Source organism: Ceratotherium simum, chromosome 7 (genome assembly GCF_057802395.1).
Source record: "Ceratotherium simum simum isolate JZ-2026a chromosome 7, ASM5780239v1, whole genome shotgun sequence".
In the NCBI taxonomy this organism is placed as follows: Eukaryota; Metazoa; Chordata; class Mammalia; order Perissodactyla; family Rhinocerotidae; genus Ceratotherium; species Ceratotherium simum.
In genome coordinates, this window is record NC_141906.1 from 22,264,349 (window position 1) to 22,286,345 (window position 21,997).

General features: G+C 45.3%; 1 protein-coding gene across 2 annotated transcripts in view; it reads right to left on the reverse strand.

The window, feature by feature from the left end:
- Positions 1-21,997, reverse strand: part of SYT9 (synaptotagmin 9) — a 181,125-nt gene that overhangs the window by 30,969 nt on the left and 128,159 nt on the right. The window contains exons 5-6 of one of the 2 annotated variants that reach the window (XM_014782611.2): positions 20,276-20,447; positions 18,047-18,176 (exon numbers count right to left, since the gene is read on the reverse strand). In XM_014782611.2, the coding sequence (XP_014638097.1) occupies positions 18,047-18,176; positions 20,276-20,447 (302 nt within the window). Of the gene's footprint in view, positions 1-18,046; positions 18,177-20,275; positions 20,448-21,997 lie in introns of those variants that run through there. The other variant, XM_014782617.2, reaches the window with a different exon arrangement.

The window sequence follows — 21,997 nt, forward strand, 5'->3', positions numbered from 1 at the left end:
CTCCTAACCCTGCCTGTGGAGTAACATCTGCTTCCACAGGCCTCAGAGGTGAGATGGAGCCACAATGTGCCTGAAATAGGAGGGCGGATCATCCTGTGTGCTCTGTGAGAAGAGCTGGGCACAGGCCAGGGCCACATGTCTCCAGGTTAAAGCCCATGCATCAGTTACCACCCCCTCCTGCATCTTCAACCTGTCCTTCCCTTCAGCCTTTTCCTCAGCCTATAAAAATGCTCCAATTTCTTGCTTCTGAAAAAGAAAATCCTTCTCTCAAAATCCTTCCTCCTTTTCCAGCGCCTGGCCTATCTCTTTCAGCCAAGAAACTTGAAGGAGTTGTCTACATTCATGAACTCTAATTCCTCACTCCTTGTCTGTCTCCAATCTGGATGTCACAGATACCATGGCTCTGCTGAGACTGTTCTCCTTCAGGGGAGGGAGATACACAGGCATAAAAACTCAGGGTAGCAGCCCAACCAACCCGTGCACTCAGAAACACTAGCGTGCTCTCTTTCTCAAGATATTCAAGAAATCTGAAGAGAAGCAGAGGAATGGGGCATAGTACTGAGAAATGATTTTTAAACATTTTTAAGTTTAATTTGAAGTTGATTTGAATAGATTTGGCTCAGCCTTCCTCCATGACCTGACATTGACTGCCTTAGTGTCACTGTCTCCTTGTGCCTCTCCAGTCATTGCTCCCTCCCCCACTCCTTGTTTGAAGGACACCCCATCTGTCTGAGTTCCCTTGATGACTGCTGTTCCAGAATTTCTTTTTTCAGTCCTCACTCTCAGCCTCAGCAGGGAGATGGCTGCAATGCAAAGAATCCACCTGTCTGAATCGAGGTCCCTTCTCTTCACAGGAGGGTCACAACCGAGTCCGAATTAAAATTCAGGCTAATTAGCCTTTTGTCAACAGATTATGGGCATAGGCATTTTCACTTAAAAACCAGTGAACCAATCTGCCTTCTTTATGTGGCCTTGGGCCCAGAATAGAATCTGACCGGCTGTCAGCTAAGAAAAGGGTAGGAGATAGAAGGACTTTGTGTGCGTGTGCACGCGTGTGTGTGCATCTGTGTTTGAGGGGTAGATGATTAAAATCTAAGTAACTTATTTGTGAATGCAATATATTGTCTAGAAGAGCACCTTTTAGAAGGTAATAATGGTACATTTTATCAAATTCTACTGCTCTTGGCAGATACTGACACCCCTTAATCTCCTTGCCAGCTACCCCTCCCTCACTCTTGTGCCAAATACCCTGTCGCTTCTCTACCATTCTGTAGCTCAGCAGATGGCAGGACCATCCATCTGGTCACCATAGAGGGCCTTGTTATCAGCCTGAACTCCCCCCTCTCCCTGACCTCTCACAAGCCTTCACAGGGCATTCTCTCCTACCCATCCCCTCCACTTCTGCCCTCCTCAGGCCAGAGCATGAGCACAGCTCATCTTGAGCACTACAGCTGTCTCTGCCTCCAGCCACATCCTCTCTTGCCCATGTTTCTCCAGATGGTCAGTGTGATCCTTTTAAAACATACATTTGAGCATGCTGCTGCTCTCCTTAAAACCATTCCCTTAAAATCATTCTGCCCCAGCTGAAAGCTGCAATTCTTTATCATGGTGAACAACCTTTCCTTCCCTTTCTCGCCCCATTTCTGTCCCCTCCCCTGTGCGCACTGTGTGTCAGTCATCCTGAACTCCTTGGTGTCCCAGGCACCAGCCTTCCTCTTTCACTCATTCATGCCTTTGAATGTGTTAACTCTTTCTCCTCAAAATTCCTTTTTCTCTCTGCTCAGCGGGAGGATTCCTACTCACATTCAAGAGCCTGTCCAAGCGGGCATCTAAGACTTAGAGACATCTAAGTCTCTGTGAAACATTGGAAATTCCAAAAGCCAGAGAAATGACAAACTTGGAATACCCCACGAAAGTTATCCTTATTTGAGCACTGCAATAACATCATCAACAATCAGCCACTGAAAAGCTGGGTGGGGTTATGTTTTCCCAACTGTTCATTCAGCACTTGGTGAGCATCGTTCACTGCCAGAGACTATGCTGGGTGCTTTCACTTATATCATTTAATCACCACAACAGGTATTTAAAACGAAGTAGCAATAGCCCCACTTTATGGAGGAGGAAACTGATCCTCAGGACACATCAGGTAATTTGCTCAAGCGTAGCAGCTCTAAGTGGGGGAGCTGGCATTACATTCCCCTCCCTGGCAGACACCAGGAACAGCACAACGGGGCTAGTCCACCAAGAAGTTTACCCGGGTCATGCCTTCCTCTGATTAAATGATTTTGCTCTCCTCAATTTCTGTCTGCTTCGACCACAGTAGCTCTTGCATTTATCTGTTTTACACATTCAGTTTCCAAATTAGATTTGACTTCAGGAAAATGTTTAGAATAAAATCAAACTGGACACTACTGTGTTAAACAATTAATTTAAGCCTTTAGGTGTATGCTTAAATTTGCTGAGACCTAACTTAAATTTGTACATATACAGGGGCATATGGACAGCAGGTTACAAATAATCTAGAATAATACAGCACTGCCATGGACCCTCCAGTCTGGGGGCCGGACTCAGCAAGTTCTCATAGCATAATCCAAATGCAAACCCATGTCAATCCTAATGAAGATGTCCTGATGCTACAAAGGTTACCTTGTCTCCTGCCAGCAAAACTGACTCCATATCTCCTTTAAATGCCTTTTATCTCTCTACCCCACTCCCCCTCTCCCCCCAAACCACCAATTCCCTTCCCTGTGGCTAGCTGTCATTCCACCTCTTCTCTCTCTCCTATACCTACTCTTCCTTCAGCTTCTTCAACCACAGCCCCTATACAACCTCCCATCCCACCCCACTCAACAGCTACTCAGCAGGCATGTCCCACTCAGCAATGCAATGCCTTAGAAACAGAGGCCACCTTAGGTTCCCTGAGCACAGAGGGGGTGATAATGGTGGAGGGGGCCCTGGCTTTAACTTCCAAGCCCTCCTCTCTAGGACGGGAATGGGTGAAACCCTGCATCTGGTCCAGATCTGTTTCTTCTTTCATAGCCTTGGCTCCCTATCATTCCCTGGCTCATGAGGTCCCCCTCCGGTCTTTGCAGCTGATTCACTAAGCAAGTATGAGTCTCTGTCTGCAACTGCTCAAGGACTCTCCTAAAGCTGAGAGACCATCCACCTCAACTACAATACAGGGCTCAGCGCTGCCACTCAGTGCTACTGCTGTAATTAATGCTGTCCCCAGTTCCTGCCACTGAGGAAGTCCAGACCCGCAGGGCAGTCTCCTGGGCTCCTGTGAATTCAATCACAATCTGTAAAGATAGTGTAAGAAGCTACATCTGTGCTGGGGGCTTTAGAGAATTATTGGCTTGAAGCAGTAAGAGGAGCATCTTCTGGGCTGAGTAGTCCTCGAAGACTCCCATGTGATTCAAAAGTCCTTTTCTTTCCTATTATTCCCTTTCCTTCTTTCAAGCATCTCCTCTGGCAGCAGCAGCTGGAGCTAAAAGTTATTTCCCTGTAACAAAGTGCAGCTTTCTCAAGGCCTTTGCTATTAACTCTTTCATGCCCACAGACGTGTGAGAGCCGCAGGATGGCGGTGGAGCAGGTGGGGCACTGTGTGGGATGGCTTAGATCCTGCTGGACTTGTCAGTGTGACTGTGGCAGTGTCCCTGATTTCCCCTTATTATTCTGAGAGTGGAGGGTTTCTCTGAGTTACTATTTCTTTCTCTGGAAGGATCCCTGGATCCTTATTCCTGATATAAGATTTAGTTCTAGATAAGCCCACATTCACACGATACTTTGGTTCCATTCTTGAAGAGCGATGGAAGTGTCACATTATTTTTAAGCAGTAGGATAAGAGCCATTAGCGCTGATCCTGGGAATGGACATTCTGCAACTTTAAGAAACATAAAATTTAAAATGCAAGTGAAAAATCAGATTCTGTCACCTCAGCTACTCACCCGTGAACATAACGTTGATGTCACCCTGCAGGCTCCAGGAGGAGAGGCAGAACCTCAGTCCTGTGGCTGCCCCGCCGGGCTTTGGGGTCTTGCAATACAATCTTCCATAGCCAAGGGGGCTTGGTCATCAACTCATCCCTGGACCTTGTGTACCAAAGTGAGTCCAGCTCCCACGCCCTTCACCTCCACCACCAGGTTGACCTGTCTGCCAGCTGGGATACTGCTTGGATCCTACCTCAGTCCTAAAAGTTTGCCATGAGGAGCTCTGCCATCACTCTCTCTAACACGAGAAGCAAACCCTGATCCATGCCTGGCTCTTGGTTCCTTTCTTAGAGGCTGGATCTGCGGCCACTGTCACTGGAGGGCGTCACTTTCCATCCCTGTATGGAAGCTTCCAGAACTAGGACGGAAATACCAAGTGCTCAGCCTTGATATCTTGGTTATGGACTCTGGGCCCCTGTGCACCAGGCCAAATCCTCCACATCCATCTTCCCTTCGTGGGTAGGTGCCACCTGTTTTAATTCAGCCTTGTTCCTCGACGTGACCCTGACTCCAGTCAAGAAGGAGAGAGAAAGCAGAAAATGCCCAAACAAAAGCACTGTGTTTGGGTCCACATCCCCCTTCAGAGACTTCTTTAAGCATTAATAACAGGAAGGAAAATCCAGAATGTTTACACTGTTTAATTTTAGTTAATCTTAATCCCTCTAGATGGCATTTGCTTTCTTGATTGGTTTTATGACCTTTCTGTAATAAACTTTTTCAATCTGGACACTTACTATCAATATGTACAGTATTTAAGCACACTCCACTCGGATCCTCAGCTACACAGGAACAAACCAAGCCTTTATCACCCTGCTCCTCATTCCTAACTGCTTCTCTTTCTGATAATCTGAGCACAACTCATAATAGTACCCCCTATACCTAATAAAGTTAACATGGCATTATGTAATTTCTCAAAGATTTGTAAAGATCCCCCGGCTTTTTAGAAAACCCCCTTTCCTTATTTTTAAGCATTTCAGTGATTAATGTCACCACATTTCATGTTCTGAACTTTATTTAAGATGGGGGAAAATATGCTATTCTACCACCACTGATCACAGACTAACATACAATTGAGCTTTAGTTTATAAATAAAAATAAAATAAGCATAGTATTAAAGGATAATGTTAGAGTTGCTAAAATACTGTTATTCAAAGAGTATAGATATTCATATTCATTCTAAACAAATGAACTACAGTGGTAGTTCATAACATGGTAGTGTTACCGCCCAACGTGGGGCCTTCTGCTCACTCCAAGACATGTCAATAGTCAAGAGGCAAGGAGGTAGGAGAAAAAGAACTTTTTTATTACAGCTTGCTAGCAAGAGGGAAGAAGACTAATGTCTGAAAAAAACCAGCTTAAGGGGCACAAAGTCTTACAGCAGTTATATAGGCTGCTGGGTTATAGGGGAGGGGGTTAGGAATGTTGACCTTCTGGTGTTACAGACTGGGAGTCACCACACCAGGTCTTTCAGTTTTCATTGATGATGGCTATTAGCATAGATTCTTTGTTCAGGGGTCATCACATTCCTAAGGAACTCAAAAGAACAAAGTTATCATCTTATCGCAGCTGGGAGGTACAGGCACAAGCAGAGGTCATAAAATCTACATAGCAATTAGATCTCCTGGGGGTTGCAAATCCAGCTGGGTTAGTTTGTCAGAGGTCATTCAAAGTTACAATAGGTAACTTATTGAACCTATTGAATAGGTCATTCAAACAACAATAGTTTCTTTTCTACAATCGCTTCCCTCATGTCAACCTTGTCTTGAGCTGGTTATCATTAGGAGAGGTTGATGTGACTGATCTTCACTCCTGAGGACCTATGCCTGTATCAACCCAAGGGAGCCATCATAAGATGGAGAGCTGCCCATGGCTCCTTCAAGTCCATGTTGGATTTAAATTTCCCTTTTGAAAATAAGATATAAATGCAAAAGGAAAGCAATTTTTGGGCCGGCCCAGTGGCTTGGTGGTTAAGTGCGCGCGCACCGATGCTGGTGGCCCGGGATCGGATCCCGGGCGTGCACCGAGGCACCACTTCTCCGTCCATCCTGAGGCCGAGTCCCACATACAGCAACTAGAAGGATATGCAGCTATGACATACAACTATCTACTGGGGCTTTGGGGGGAAAAAATAAATAAATAAAATCTTTAAAAAAAAAAAAAAAAGAAAGCAATTTTTGCCTAACTTTATACAGTATTTGTGTGTCATTAAGAGCAGACAGTCTCTCTTTTGGCCATGACTGTTTCAACACATAAGCTAAATAACCAACATCGGTAACATTTCATTAGGAAAACTTCACTGAATGTCAACCATGTGCCATGTACTTTGTTAGGTATTGGACAAACCATAGTGAACAAGAGAGAAGAGATGATCTCATGGCAACTTCGGGAAGGATTTTCTTCACTCCAAGAGAACATCAATTGGGACAAGGGTGGGTATTTACCTGTGCCTAGATAAGATATTTTTTGTTTCAAGCAACAGAAATCTTACCTCATATTGCTTACATAGCAAAGGGAATTTATATGTTTACATATTCTTGAAGGTCAGAGGTAACACTATGTTCAGGACAAGCTTGATCCAGCAGCTCAACCATACGATCAAAGGATTGGATTCTTTTCATCTTGCTATTCTGCCACCCATGGGGTTGGCCTCACCCCAAACCTGGCTCCTCTAGAGATCACAGGCTACAGCTGCTCCTGGGGTATACACTTCTTTGTTTGTATCTGTAGAGGATCAGAATTTGCCACCCCAAAATGTGTCTCTTTGGCTTGATTATTTTTAAGCACAGAAGACTCAGGAAGAAATCTGACCTTCCTCTAACTGCCTAAAAGAATTTAAGATAGAAGACCTGTTTCAGGAGGGAGCTAATACCATAGATAAATATAGTATAATATGAACCAGATGTGGTGGACAGGGAGGAACCTGGCAAGACCCATTTGATCAAAGTTCTCTCCATGTCTCATTGTCTTTGCAAGGCATGGCAAACATTTGTTTACCAAACATTTGCTTTTCCATCTCCATGTGAATTGCCTTTGATGTCCCAACCCACTATCCCAACATCCTCCTTTGTCTTATTTGGTATTTAAGGCGGTGGCCTCAGCCATTTTGGCAAGTTACTCAGTTTTCCTGGGTTTCTCCCATGTATGGATGTTATTAAATTTGTTTGATTTTCTCCTATTATTCTGTCTCATGTAAATTTAATTCTTAGACTAGCCAGAAGAACCTAGAGCATACAGGAATATTTCTTCCTCCCCTACATATCTAACAGGAAAGAGACAGCATCTTTGTACAAGCATTTACACCGAATGTTTTATACCACTCTCTGACTGAATGAGCTTATGCAGTGCTAATCCCCATGGTTGGCTTGACTGGTTTTAGCCTGGGACTAGGTCATAATCCCATTACTGGAGCCAAGGATGGAGCCAGGCTCCCTAGAATCTCCAGTCAGAAGTCAGGGCCATCAGAAAGGGAGGTTGATGCTAGGGAGGCAAGTAACAAACATTCACACTTTCTGTGTAGGTACCTGCAGTACTGGGCAGGATCCCTGTGAGCTCTCCTTCTGCTTTTTGTTCTTGGGGCATGAGAACAAAAGCCATCCACCCCAACACAGCCAGGTGTCTACAGAATGCACTCTACGTTAACTTTACTTTACTAGTTTATTGCCTTCATTAACATAATTTTACTATTTTTGAAGACACTTGCCCAGACACATAAAAGTTGCACATAACATTATTGCTTATTTCAGGAACTTCCCAAAAGACCATCAACTCTTCTTTATGACAAGAGATTTTCACATATTGAGGTACATGGGGTAACTAATCGAATCCAAAACTGATTCAGCTTGAACTAAAATCCTGACTTATGGCCTATCAAACATACACCGTACATCTGCTTAACCATTAAAGGAAAATAAGAATGCATACTTCCCCTCCTATGCTCCATCAGGGTCATGTTGATCTGCTAATTTGCAACTAAATACCTCTCTGAAACTTTGATGAGTAAGTATCCTGGGCATATTTAATGTATGTTCTTTGTTCTAAAAAGATACAAGACTGTACTGAAAACCATGCTTCTCTGGAACACTTTCTAAAGCCTTCCTGGGTTATAATCCTCACTCTGGCTCAAGTAAAATTCACCTTATTTCTCTTATCTATAGAATGGTTATTGGTTATTTTGCATCAACACTTAAACAGCATCAATAGACAGTTTATACTCCAAAACTCTTTGAATCCTGATGTCAAAATCCTCACCCTGTTTTGTCCACCTCAACTATTATATCATGATCTTCACCCAATTCTAACCACGCTCCCCCATCCTCTGTCTCGTCCCCCTTGCCACACTGAAAGAATCACATTAAACCATACTTCAAAATCTCAATAAATGAGATCTTGCCCTTGCCTTTCCCTTCCGTTACCAGGCAAGCAATAAACTCAGCTTTGTCTTATCAACAGGTTGTTCTGGTGATATTTGGGAGGCAGCATTCAACAGGCACATCTCCTGAAAGACTCATTTCCAGGAGCAGTGGCCTTCCTGATGTTCTCTGTCCTTTGCCAGAATATTCTACCCTTGCTCCAGGGCCCTTAATCCAGGTAGTACTCTTCTCCCTCTAGATATCATGAGGGCGTGCAGTTCTTTCAGAGGCTGGCATAAACTATTCTAGTTCATTTCATCTATGGGGGAAGAATTGGCCCATTGGTGCATTGTATTAGCAGTCACCTCTGAACGCCATTCCTGGAGATGGAGATTGCTGAAGGCTCAAGCCCATTGTTAACCACTTTTTTATTTAATTACTATTCAAGTGTGCAGCAGGAACACTCCAGGACAGGGACTGCTGGGGCAAGGTCATTTGTGAATGAGGGGAGTCAAGATGCAATTGACTTTCTGTTCAGGCAGAAATGTTATTTTCCATCACATTGTTATCATCTTTCACACCTCCAGTGTTTACCCTAATGCTTCCCTGTTTTGTATGATTACTATCTCTACAGACCTTCAGAGAGTCACTGGTTTTATATTCCAGCTGAAGATGAGAAAATGCTTAGCAACCTTTTTTTTCTGTACAGATAATTCAATACAAGAGAGAAGACTTGCTTGGGAAATACCGAATGCTCTTGGCTTTGTTTGCTGACCATTCCCACCACCAGCTGGCAACACAATGCCCCATTAACACTGACCATGTCTACTTGTCCAAACTGCATTCTGGCCACTTATATCAATTGGCACAGATTCTAACAGGTTTGTTAATGTTTTTCAGATCCCAAACATGTAGCACATTTTTATGTTCTTTGCAATCAGTTTTGCTTCATTGGCCCTGCAGGCGTTTATGGATACTGGCATGCTAAATCCCACCAATAAAAAGAGTATATTTTTTATTTTTATTATTATTATTTTTATTTTTTTCTTTCATGAGGAAGATCAGCCCTATGCTAACATCTGCCAATCCTCCTCTTTTTTTTGCTGAGGAAGACTGCCCCTGGGCTAACATCCGTGCCCATCTTCCTCCACTTTATATGGGACACCGCCAAAGCATGGCTTGCCAAGCGGTGCGTCGGTGCGTGCCCGGGATCCAAACCGGTGAACCCCGGGTGGCCTCAGTGGAGCGTGCGCACTTAACCCCTTGCGCCACCAGGCCGGCCCCAAGAGTTTATTTTTTGAAAAGAAAACTCAACTGTAAGTCCTTTATGTTGTCCAAAAAATACTTTCCCACTATTTTTTTGCTTTTTATCTTCATAGGTAGGCGGAACAAATCATTACATTGTGTAAAACTGCTGCTAAAATGTTTCCCTGGTGAGAAAAGCCAACTTGTAAACTAACATCCTTATCACCTCCTGATCAGTTCTCATTCAGGGTGTGAAACCGGCAAATAGCCATTGATGATTAAGCAGCTAGTAACTATGGGGGATTGGAATTGGCCACCTAAAAATATGTCTCTGCCTGACAGACACTTTGACCCCCACCCCCACTAATGGGCCAAAAGAGTTTGGGATGGGAGTCCTGCCCCCAGAACAGGCCATCAGCATAGACATTTCTGGGTATCTGGGAGGGTCCTTGCGAAGCCCATTCTTAGTTCTGGTTACCCTTTGTAAGAGACATTTACATTTGTAAAGGAAATCTCCATTTGTAAAGCTATCTTCTCTGTACCAGGAAGAAGGTGGGGATGGTCTTACCGAGAAACTTATCAGAATGGAAGGTGAGGACTTAAATCTGCATGATAAACTCACCCATTGTTAACTGTGCTGTTTAGGCAATATGCTATCTGACTCCTACTAGGTTCCTATAGATAACATCTCCCTGGAACCACGGTAATGGGTGCTTGAGCTATTTTTTTCAGGAATTGGAACTCCTTGTCCACTTTAGGCCAGTTGAAACCACCAACCCATCAACTGGGCCCACACAGACATATGTCTAATAAGTGACCTTTTGACATCAAGAGGTTAGAACTCCACCCTCAGGGCATGCTAACGCAGCCATTCTGTGAACATGCATCCTACGAAGCAGCATGAAGCCTGACTATGCTTTCGCAGATCATCAATTACCTCATCTCTCCTCACCTCCAATCATGTCAGACCACCTTGCCCCCTTCCCCATAAATATCTCTGAGTCCCTATTTTCAGGGAAGCGGATTTGAGATTCATTCTCCCGTTTCCTCACTCGGCCGCCTTGTGATTAATAAACCTGCTCTCTCTGCTGCAATCTCGTCGTCTTTCTGCTGCAATCTCGTCGTCTCGGTGATTGGCTTTCTGGGCGGTGGGCAAAAATGGACCTGGTGCAGTAACAGGTGCAACAGTCTGCCATTCACCCCAGGGATCTCTGTGGTATTTGTACTTCCTCTATCTCTTATGAAAGAAGATAATGAAGTACTCTAGGTCCCTTGAGAGGGACCTTCATGATTTACTAAGGTGCCTCAGGTGCCTGAAAATTTCTCAACTGCACTCAAACTGCAAAGCCATATCATTAGATGGAAGTTCATGGGGACCAAAGGAGGAGATGACCTCTCCTCACATCCTTCTAGACGGAGAAAAAATAATCAAAGCTTGGAGCTTAATAAGGACCGCCTCCATTTGAAGAGCCTACTACAAATTCAGTCTTCATGGCGTTTACATCTTGCCCTGAACTTCTACTTTGGACTCCATCGAATGGAGAATTGAGGAACTTTAGAACTAAAGGAACTCAGTCGCTTTCATTATATATTTCATTCATTCATCAAATACTAATTCAATACCTATGTAACAGGGATAGTATTTCCTTTTTCTGTAACTCTTGTTGTTCCATGCAATGAATCATTTCCTTGTATTCCTGCAAGCTGTTAAAAAAGAAACAGGCCCAAAATGGAGTCACTTGTGCTAAACCCATGTCACCAAACCAAGACTTAACACCTAACTTAATTGCAGCTTCAGCCTCTCCCAGGAATGTTGTCTTAACCAGTCAGTCTGGAATTACCTGGTCAGCACTAGTGAGGAAATCCTGAGGGACCCCTGCTGTCCCCCAACAGAAGGTGACCTTGCCTGAAACAATCCACTCTTTGCTAATAACTTCCTTGTCCCACCTCCTTTTGCCTATAAAACTCTTCCGTTTTGTACAGCTCCTTGGAGCTCCTTTCTATTTGCTAGACGGGATGTTGCCCAATTCATGAATCATTGAATAAAACCAATTAGATCTTTAAAATTATTCAGTTAAGTTTTATTTTTTAACAAAGCCAAGGGCAAATAACACAAGGTCAATGATCAGCTAGTCCCTCATGAAACAAGAGTCTCCAAAGCCAGGTCTTGTCAAGAGAAAAGAGACACATCTAGATTCCAAATGTTCCCTTTACATGTTGAGAAGAGACCTTGGATATCTGAACATAAGGTGTAGGTAGAGAGGAATCATGTTCTGGACATAAAGGAAGTTTCTACCAGCTGGCAAGAGGAAGTAGAGAGCCTTGGCAGAAGAGATAGGGAGAGAGGAATAGGAGAGGCTCTGATATTAGGTCCTGGCTTCACCTCTCAGGCTTGAAACTCTGAGTTTCAGATGGATTGAGGAGGCAGCTGAAGGCGATGTGGCCCCTGAGCCAGCATGAGGCTAGAGGAACAATGTAGAAACAGCCACGTAACTCTACAGGCATGAAGAGGGATCCTGTGATGGCACTGGGTCTCCTGCAGCTCCCATGTGTCCCCGAATGCTTGGAGGATGTGGAAAGGAGGTGACAGTATTGGCTAACGGGGGTTCAGGGGGGTTCTAGCAAGTGGGGAAGTGACCCTGTACTAAGGGCTACAAAGAAGATCTCCTAGGCCAGGTATTCAACGGGAGGTGCCGCCAGTCCTCAGAGATCCACAGGGCCATCAAGAGCCGAAGTGAGGCCTGGTCAGTCTCGAAGCGGGCCAAGCTCCTGAAGAGCAATCCTCTTGCCTGGCTTGCACTGAGAGGACAGGCCGCAAGTGACACCAGCAAAGATCCTCAGCAGCACAGGCAGTGATGGAGGATTCTGATGGCTAAAGACAAGCAGGACAACACGCCCAGTCAGATGAAAGCACGCGGACCATCCCCTGCCGCCAGGGGGCGGCAGGGCCTTTGCACTTCCCTGCACCTAGATGCCAGCGCAGGAAGGAGGAAGAAGAGAGGTGGCCTCTGGGAAGAAAGGAAATAGTTCTAGCAGGGAATTCGAATATTACATTTGACTAAATACTTATCCCAAAGAGACTGAGATAACCTGGAAAAGACTGAGAAACATTAATTAGCAAGATCAAGTTTTTTTTTTTTCCCTTTCTGTTCTTTACCAGGATGGTACTCATTTTAGATAATAAAGAAATTTGCATTTTCTTGCACTATTTTGATGTACTTTACACATTTATCATTCTCTCAGCTTCCATCCAGAACAAACATTTCGTTCTCTGAGACACTGAGACATTCTGTTGGACTATGTGTGGGGGAGTATGTTACAACATGGAGGAGATGCTGTGACAGCACATGGCCCTCCATGTACGGACTACTCACCTCCTCCATGACCCACCCCTAGGCTTAGCTCATCAACCCAGTTCTTGAGCCACGCCTTCAGAGGGCAAAGCATGTGATCGCCAGCCTCAGTTCACTCCCTACTGACCTGACAGGGACTGGCGTTCATGGTGTTTCTAAAGACCTGCAATCTGTGGTGCCCATGGGCACCTCAAGTGCCTCCTGCTTCTTGAGTGGTAGTACTTCCTAGGGCTTTTTCCCAACCTATGCCTCAGTCCATGTTTTTTTTTAAATTTTTTCTTAGTTTCCTTCTCTGCTGGTCTAATTCTCACCAGAACCCACGCGCTGCAATGCACCAAACTCCCTTATTTGGAACCTGATCTGCTTGGCTTCTCCCAGTCACCTCTTCCCTTTCCGGGGAATTGCTCTTCTTTCCTAAATCTGTTGTGAATAACAATTTGCCCAGAGTGCTAAAGCCTCCAACTCCTTCACTTCAAAATCTGAGTAGCAGTCAGGTTCACAAGTGTCAATCTCCCTGTCCTGCCAGGACTCTCCTCAGGAAGTCTACTCCCAACACTCCTGCTGGAGTGGGCACCGGCTCACATTTCCATGACCCCTGGCCTACAGCGAACTGGACCGGGGGGGACACCTAACCCAACCTGGGCAATCTGATGCTTTCTCCTGGGAATGTGTGCACCTCAAAGACTCCAGGTGGGTTCCACGGGCACTTGATGGATAATATCTAAGCTGGTTTGAAGGGCCTGCTGGTGTAACTCCCAGTCGAGTCTGGGTAACTGACATTCGCTTTAGTTCTATAGCTCTAAGTTTACACCCTTAAAAGGGCAGAAGGTGGTAGATGAGGACTCTGTTCATGCCAGGTGTACTGTGCCACAATGCCCCCTAGTTATGCTGGGAATTGTATAACCCTGAGTTGCAGGGAGCATCAGGCTCAATGAGGTGGTCCCAGCAGACCACCAGACTAGTCGGATGCAGAACCCCGTTAGCCTTATGTACATATACGTAGAAAAGGCTGAGCTTGGAGAGAGGAAGACTTATCCACATCTGAGCACTCCTTGAGTAGGACTTTGGGGTTTAAAATCTTGCACCCCTGTCAATCAGGATAATGTTGCTGATCTTCACCATATATTCTGATGGGATTCTCTGTCTTCCATCTCTTTTAGAAAAGGAAATTTGATTTAACCAAATGGTGTCTGTGTCTGGTCTTCCCATCAAACTAAGATTACTGCTTGTTAATACAGAGGGTATGCAACATTACACAGGGATGCAATGAAAACCTGGAATTATTTCTATTATTCTCCCCAGGGCTCCTGATGTAGGTCAGCTCCATACACAGGAAGGTGGGAAAGGTGCTGGGATATGGCCAGGCCAGCACCATCTTCTCTCAGATATACGGAGAAGGGGGCTGTGATGGGAGCCCTGAGAGCTCTGTCATCTCCTGAGGCCCCCTGGCAGGGATGGTCCTGTTCACAAGCCCCAGGAAGCCTGCTCTGAGGGAGTTTACCCAGCTTTCGAAGCCTTTGACATCATGGAGAGGAAAGGGAGCCATATTGGCTGACCTTTGAGTGTGCAGTGAAGCCATCCAGAATCCCTGAGAGAGAAACGGATTTTTGAACTCATTGGCTTTGAAGACTCCATCTGCCACCTGCCCTGCCAAGGTCAGGGTGTGTTGGATGCAGCCCCGAGCAGGCTGCCAGCTTTCTGCAGGGCTCGGGGCTCAGTCCTAACCTCGTCCCTCAGTCCCCAGCAGTGAAGAGCTTCTGCCAGGCCAGTCTCTCTTCATCCTGAATCCTAACTACCCCATATCCTCTCTCGTCCCTCTCTCATTCATTCATACACACACACTTATACACACACACACACACACACACACACACACACGCACTTATCGAGAACACTGGGACTTAATTGCTGTTTTTGTTTTAGGGCAGAAACTTAAAGGGTCTTACAGCTCATAAAAGCGACTTATCTTTAAGGCCAAAGAACAAAGGAGAAGGAACAGAACTTAAATATGTTCATCTATGTCCAGCCAAGTCCAGCCTTGCTCCAATCTGAGGTAATGGCTCACTGGGGCACGGGGAACTGGGGGGTCTCCAGTCTTCCTTTTATCCTCCATGACACACATTATGGATGGTATTTCTTTGTGTGACAGTCACACGAGCACACACACAGCAATCCCTCAGAACATGGGACATACATAACAATGATCATAACTGAGAACTTACTGAGCATTTATTTATTATGTGTCAGCCACTGTGCTTCACACAGATTAGACTGTTTAATTCTCACAACCACCCTGTGAGATAGGTGCTGTTCTGGCCACTTTACAGATGAGAAAACTGAGATTCAGAAAAACAAACACGTTGTGAGGCAGCACAGGGATTGAATCTAGGCCCCTCCAACTCCAGAGTGAGTGCCCCCCACTGCTCTGCCCATGGCCTCCTCCATCCTCACAGCTGGTCACAAAGCACACTGACCTCTCCGATATCTTTTTTCATCTCCTCTGGTACCAGAGCCCCAATTCTGCCAGTTACATTTATTTTTAAAAGGCAAAGTATCGTTTCCCCTCTCAGGATGGATCTGGAGTCCTGGGCATGTATTTCAAAGGGACAGGAAGCAACAGGGCTTGCTACTGGGGCAGCCTCCTCAGTTTGCCCTCCATATAAGGGGCGCCAGCATTTCATTTCCTCAGTTCTGCTGCAACAGTTGGGAAATGATCATTGTATTAGCTGAACTAATTCTAGCTGCTGTAACAAACAACACCCAAGTTTCAGTGGTTTAACCCTGAAAACATTTATTTCTCACTTATTTAACTGTCCAACACAGATTTGCAAAAAGCCAAGTGCTCAGGGTTTAAGGAATATCTCCCAGGTGACCAAAGTCATATAGCATGTTTCCCATGCAGTGAAGGAAGCCCCCAAGGCCCACTTTCTATTCTGCTGCGTGAGGTGCATGCACTGACACCCAGGGCCCAGGCTACAACGTGCCATCCATGGTGACTCTCTCACAAGGTCATTGAGAAGAAATGCCTGTGCACCAAATCAGGGCTCAGTTCCCCGCCGCACCCCTAATCCTTGTCCCCACCCATCTCCTGTGTCCTGAGAAACAGAGAGCTTTGACACTCTGACACTCCAGATTACAAATAAAAATTAAAGTCCGCAGTGACTTATAAGGGTGCAAAAAGTCTATTACAACTGCTCTAAGTGCCACTGCTAGTGCCCAGCTCAACAATTTAATGAACCCACAGATGGACTCCTTCGAGAATTCCACCAGGAGCTGAAGAAGTGAGGTACCGCGCAGTCAGCATTAGTCCCCGGGCTACTCCTCAAGTGGTTCACAGGGTCTCCCTTAGGGATTAATTTTGAGTCCAGGAAAGAAAGAGTCTTAGCTTCTATGGCCCAGGGGCAGAAGTCCTCAGGTACCTGCAAATTAGGGGCCCCTCGGCTCTCCTTGAACACACCCAGAGGCCCTGAAACTTAGAATCAGTTCATAAAGCCCGCCCTGCTCTTCTCCTTCTGGCACCACTTCCAACAAAGGAAGACTGTCCCTTGTCCTCAGGCCTGGGTGTGGGGCCTCCCTGCCTCTCCACAGCTGCCCTGCATGTTTGCTTCAGCCAGACTCACCTGACTGTCAGTGGCAGCGGAACCCACATTGGGCGAGGTTCTAATCTTGGCCTCTCAGGATGGCTTTGCATGGGGCAGAGCTGCCTGCACTGGGAGAATGAGGAAAGTTCTCTACCTGGAACCCATGCTCCCTCGTGACCCTGTTCCCAGGGGCTCAGCTCTCTTCACTTATCGAGAGCAGCAGGGAGGAATGTTTCATGGACAGTCACATCTAAGTGTGACAAACACCTCCCTCCATGTGCTCCTGTGGCACTTGACGTAGATGATAATACTTATGATTGTGCACTTGAATGATTAATTTACACACCACCTTCTGTCTCTCTCATGGTCTGTAACCTCTTCAAGGGAAGGGATGGTTTCTTATTCACATCCATATTTTCTGTACTTAATTATGGCATTTGACCCTCAGAAATGTTACTTAGTAAATGCCATTTATTTTTTGAGAGAATGAGTTGGTAAGTAAATAAGCGAGTGAGTCAATGAGCAAAGATGAATGGGTGATGAACAAATGAGAAGTAAATGATGGCAGAATGAGTGAATGAATGAGGATGTGAGAGGCAGAATGATGGTCCACTGCCTCCAGGTATCCACTCTCCTCTTTTTCCTTGCAAACAGAACCCTGGTTTTCAGTTGGGCACATTTCTACCCAACAAAAAGTATACCTTTTCCACATATGTCCACGTAACTAAGTTCTGTGACTAAGTTAAATGTAAGTAGCAGTGTTGCATGAGACATCAAGGAAAATCCTTAAAAAAGGAATGTGTATGCTTTTGGCTCTTGCCCCTTGCCACCTTTCTATGGCCTGGAAGATGTGTCATGGCTGGAGCTTTGCAGCCATTTTGTACAAGGTGACCTCAAAAAAAAGCCACACCGGTCAGTGAAGCAGAAAGATAGAAGAAATCTAGGTCTCTGTTGAACATGGAATCACTATAACACCCTAGACTGCCTTCCACTGGACCTTTTTTATGTAAGAGAGAAATATTTCCATTTCATTTGTTGTGTTGTGGTTTGTTGTTTTTTGGATTTTTATCATATGTAATTGAATCTGATACTAACCAACTTGCCCAGAATCACAGGTTAATGCTAGAGCCAGTCCTAAAATATAGGACTCCTGTATCCCAGTCTCAAGTTCTTTCTGATGCCAGGCATAAGTCACCATATGGTGGCCTGAAACTCCACACTCATCCAGACCCTGCAGATGCCCTCCAAATGTCAACCCAAGCCATGACACAGAATCAGAAAATCTTGATCATTTTTAAAGACAATCAAAGTGAGCGATGATCTCTGATCAATGTTCAAAACCTACCACACTGGTGGGCATCAAAGAGTCAACCTCAGATTGAATATAGTTCCCAAAGGCCCCAGAAAATGCAAGCAGGGAAACCCATCTATGACCGTAGACCCAGGTACACTCATATCTGTGGTGGCTCCTGCATTTCAACAATAAAGCACTTCTTCCACAAAGTGAACACGTGGGGGTCGAGTCTTACCTCCACCAGGGAATGCCAGTGTGCAATGGGCTTCCGAGGATACGACAACATTTCACTCCAGTGGTCTCTGCCCAGCCTCTCAGCTTCGTTGCCTACTTGACACACGCCGATGATCTCATTGTGACCTACACTGTGAAAATGGCCCACGATAGTTTTTTCTTAAAATTTGCGTATGTAAGTGCAACAACTACTCAATTAAACTAATAGAGGAATTAGGGAAGGGGTGGTTCTTTTCATTCCATAATTTCAAACTACAGGCCATGTTTAACAGCCAATAGTACTTGAGACCCAATATTATACCCAGTGGCACAAAGAGGAAGAACAGAGTCTGCCCCTCACACACCTCAGCTTTCATAACACTGGCATGGCTTAGCTTGTTCCCAAGAACCCTATGTTTAAAGACCTCCCTGACGCATGCTAAGGACGCCACCTCTGTTTCCGGAACTAGATCGATCTCCAAGTCTTCAAATCCATGCAATGAAAAGGGAGCCATGTGAAAGGAGTTTCTTCCAATAATGGTTGCTCAAATTCTTGCAAGAGGCAACCAAGTCCAGATAAGGGAGAAGCTCTGGGTTTGACGGCCATTGTTTTGGGCTCACAAAGAGGGCAGAGTGGAGATGGCTCCTGGGTCTTCTTGCAACCCCTCTCTTTAGAGAATATGTTTTTTTAATGCTCTTTCCTCCTTCCTTCCAAACCCAGCTTTGCTTCTTATAAGACTTCCCTACTGTAGAAAGAGACTTAGCTCCTTTAACTTCAGGGCTAATATTTCTGAAACATTCCTTGGGTAGGCCCCTACCTTGGGTCAAATTTCTTTTCCCTTAGCAGTTTTTAGTTAGAAGTCCTTTGCATAACCAGAATGATATGGCCCAACCTTTAACTCTATGGGATCCAAACTCACAGACTTTCTCTCTTTCTTTTTTCCCTGCTGCAAAGGTGAGTGATTTTTCTCCTATCTGTGTGTAAGGAGTAAGGGGGAGACAAGGGCGGGAAAGTAGTGTGAAAGACATTTGCGTCTATGCTCACTAAAATCAGTAGCATGCAGAAGCCCCATGAATTCTGCCATGGATTTTTCCAGGCCAGATTCATGAGTTTACTGAGAATTAAATTGAAGCAGAGCTCACATAATCAGATTTGTCGATGCGGGAAACTTGGCAATAGCTGGAAAAATGCTGGCCTAGCCTTCCACGGTTGGTGGGCAATGTCCCCTCCTGTGGCCTGACACTATTGGTGTTGTGCGTCGTCCAGAGGAGACAGGATGAGGTCTACTGCCCAGCGTGGGCTGTTACACCCATGGGCAGCTGAGCCAACCCATGTGCTCCCTGGGCTGGAGGACGGTTATGTTTCACCCAGGCATAAGGGCACTGAAGTTTCCTTGCTGACATTTCAGAGGCATGTGGGAAAATTTTTAGCTACAAATAATATTTGTAAGATTATATTAGAAGTCAGAATGATTTTTTTATAATTGTGCCCAGACCACGTGGGAGGTTTCCAATTAAAAAGAGACTTTGCATTTCAGTCTAATGACTGGTTTAACATGTATAATTCCCTGTTGGTACTTTCTTTGCATATTAAAATGACTGTTTTTCAAATCTGTCCTTTAAATACACAATTGGCTACAATGCAGGCTATAAATAACTCTTCTGTGCTGTATTAATTAGAAAGTTGAGCATCTTATACATTTTAATGTACCCTGTCATCCATACTGATTCTAGCATTTTCAAGAGAACATTTCTGAGTTTGCTTTCAGACTTAAGTGGATGGAAATGATCTTTATTAAACACATTGGGAAAAGGGAAAAAAGGATGAAGTTATGTATTTAGAAATGTTGATGGTCTGGCTAAAGTAATCATTCTGCTGTTTTGAGTGGAATCTTTCCAAAGAAGGCCAGGCAGGATTGCTCAAGAGAAGATTAATCCCGTGGGGCCACAGTTCTCCAAGCTGAGATCTAGAGGGCGTGCAGGGATGGAGAGGGATAGAGGTGGGGGAGGATGGAGAACGCGAGAGAAGTAAGAAAATGGGAGAGCTGAGAGGCACTTAGGTAATCTGACTCTACAGCATGGTTTGGAAAATAGTGACTCTATCTGTCAATCCGCTTTTCATGTGCTGCTCATTCGACTCATTTCCTGTGGCATGGGACCCCAGGTAAACTTCTGTGGCTGCACACCCCCTCTGCCCTCCCTGCCCTGGGCACGGCGGACCTGCACTGAGAAAGAGCTCCAGGAATCTCACCGGTCGTAGTCCATGACTGCTATGGACAAGTGGATTTGGTCAATGTTCTCAGGAGGGACGTCAAAGACTATGGCTTCATTGTAAACAGGATTCAGAGTGTTCCTCTTGGTGGACGTTTTCCTCTTCTTCAGCCGTCTGCCTTCACACATCAGGGAGACTTTCACGTAGGGATCTGTACAAACCATGACAAGCAGGGGTACTGTGAGGATAAATGGAGATTTAGGCTAGCAGTTTCGTCACTGTGGAGTTTCATGCAGAACTCTCTTACCTGCCCGTGGACTGGAGTTTGAGGCGTTTAATTAATATGATGCCTGGGCAGCGACTAGAGTTAGGACAATTAAGTCATTCATTCAAGAAAAAGCACAGGACACCGTCTCCTCAAAACGCGTGGAATTTAAAAATAGTGTGAAAACATCTGTTACCCAGTTAGAAAATTCTCCAGCTAGAATTCAAGACCTGCCTGGCTGCGACAGGAAGAGGAATGCAAAGCCTCTTCCACAGCCTGGGAAATGGGCTGCAGGTCCCGACTCTGAGGCACCCCAGGGAATCTATTCCTAAAGATTAAGGCTTTAGGAAAGGGAGAAGCTGAATTCCCAGAGGACAGGGAGAACTTGGCGCGGAGGGAGTGGATTTCATTAAGTGCAGGGGCCTTGAGCTCCCAGGGAGAGAAAGGACACAGGCTTGCTTGTGGTGTCACACTGGGATGGAGTGACAGGTGACAAGGCTGGTCTCTGCTTCAGGTGGAACCTTCATGGTCCCACCTCACTACCCTCTGCTCCGTGGGGAGTTCCCCTTCTCTCTTCACCTGCATAACCACATGATGTCCTGACTCCTTGACACTGTCCAGGAGGGACTCAGAGGGCCGGAAGGGGCCACACCTTTTTTTTCTGCTTGGAAGAACACTGGAGTACAGGAAGCAGAATATACTGCATCTAATGTCCTTTGATTCCAGTGACTAACAGCCAGGGGACTGGGTGTTTTGTGACCACATTTCAGGAGCCCCTGCAGAGGTTACTCATGAATTTGTATAGTAGGAACTGCGTATCGGAGCACTTTTTGTTAAAGATTAGAGTTTAATGGGCCGGCCCCGTGGCTTAGCGGTTAAGTGCGCGCGCTCCGCAGCTGGCGGCCCTGGTTCGGATCCCGGGCGCACACTGACGCACCGCTTCTCCGGCCATGCTGAGGCCGCGTCCCACATACAGCAACTAGAAGGATGTGCAACTGTGACATACAACTATCTACTGGGCCTTTGGGGGAAAAGTAAATAAATAAAATTATAAAAAAAAAAAAAGAATTTAAGTGCACATGCTTGATTCACTGGAATAAACCAAATTGCACAGTTCACCGACAGGCTTTTTATAAGGACACAGGATTCTTCAGTCTTCAATGAGCCTGAGATGATTGCTTATATCTGAGGAAAGACCCAGTTAGATAAGCATGTGCAAACTGTAGGTCCAGTTCCCAACTATGGTTCAGAAGACCTAAGAGTGAATGATGATGATAATAATGACAGCGAACATCAGGCAACATTTAGCATGTGCCAGGCACTGTTCTTACGGCTTCATATGTATTAACTCATTTAATCTGACAATAACCCAGTGAGCCAGATACTGTTATCACCCTCATTTAACAGATGGAGAATCTGAAGCCCAGAGAGGTTAAGTGACCTGCCTAAGGTCACACAGCTAGTAGGTCTAGGACTGGGATTAAACCTAGGCATTT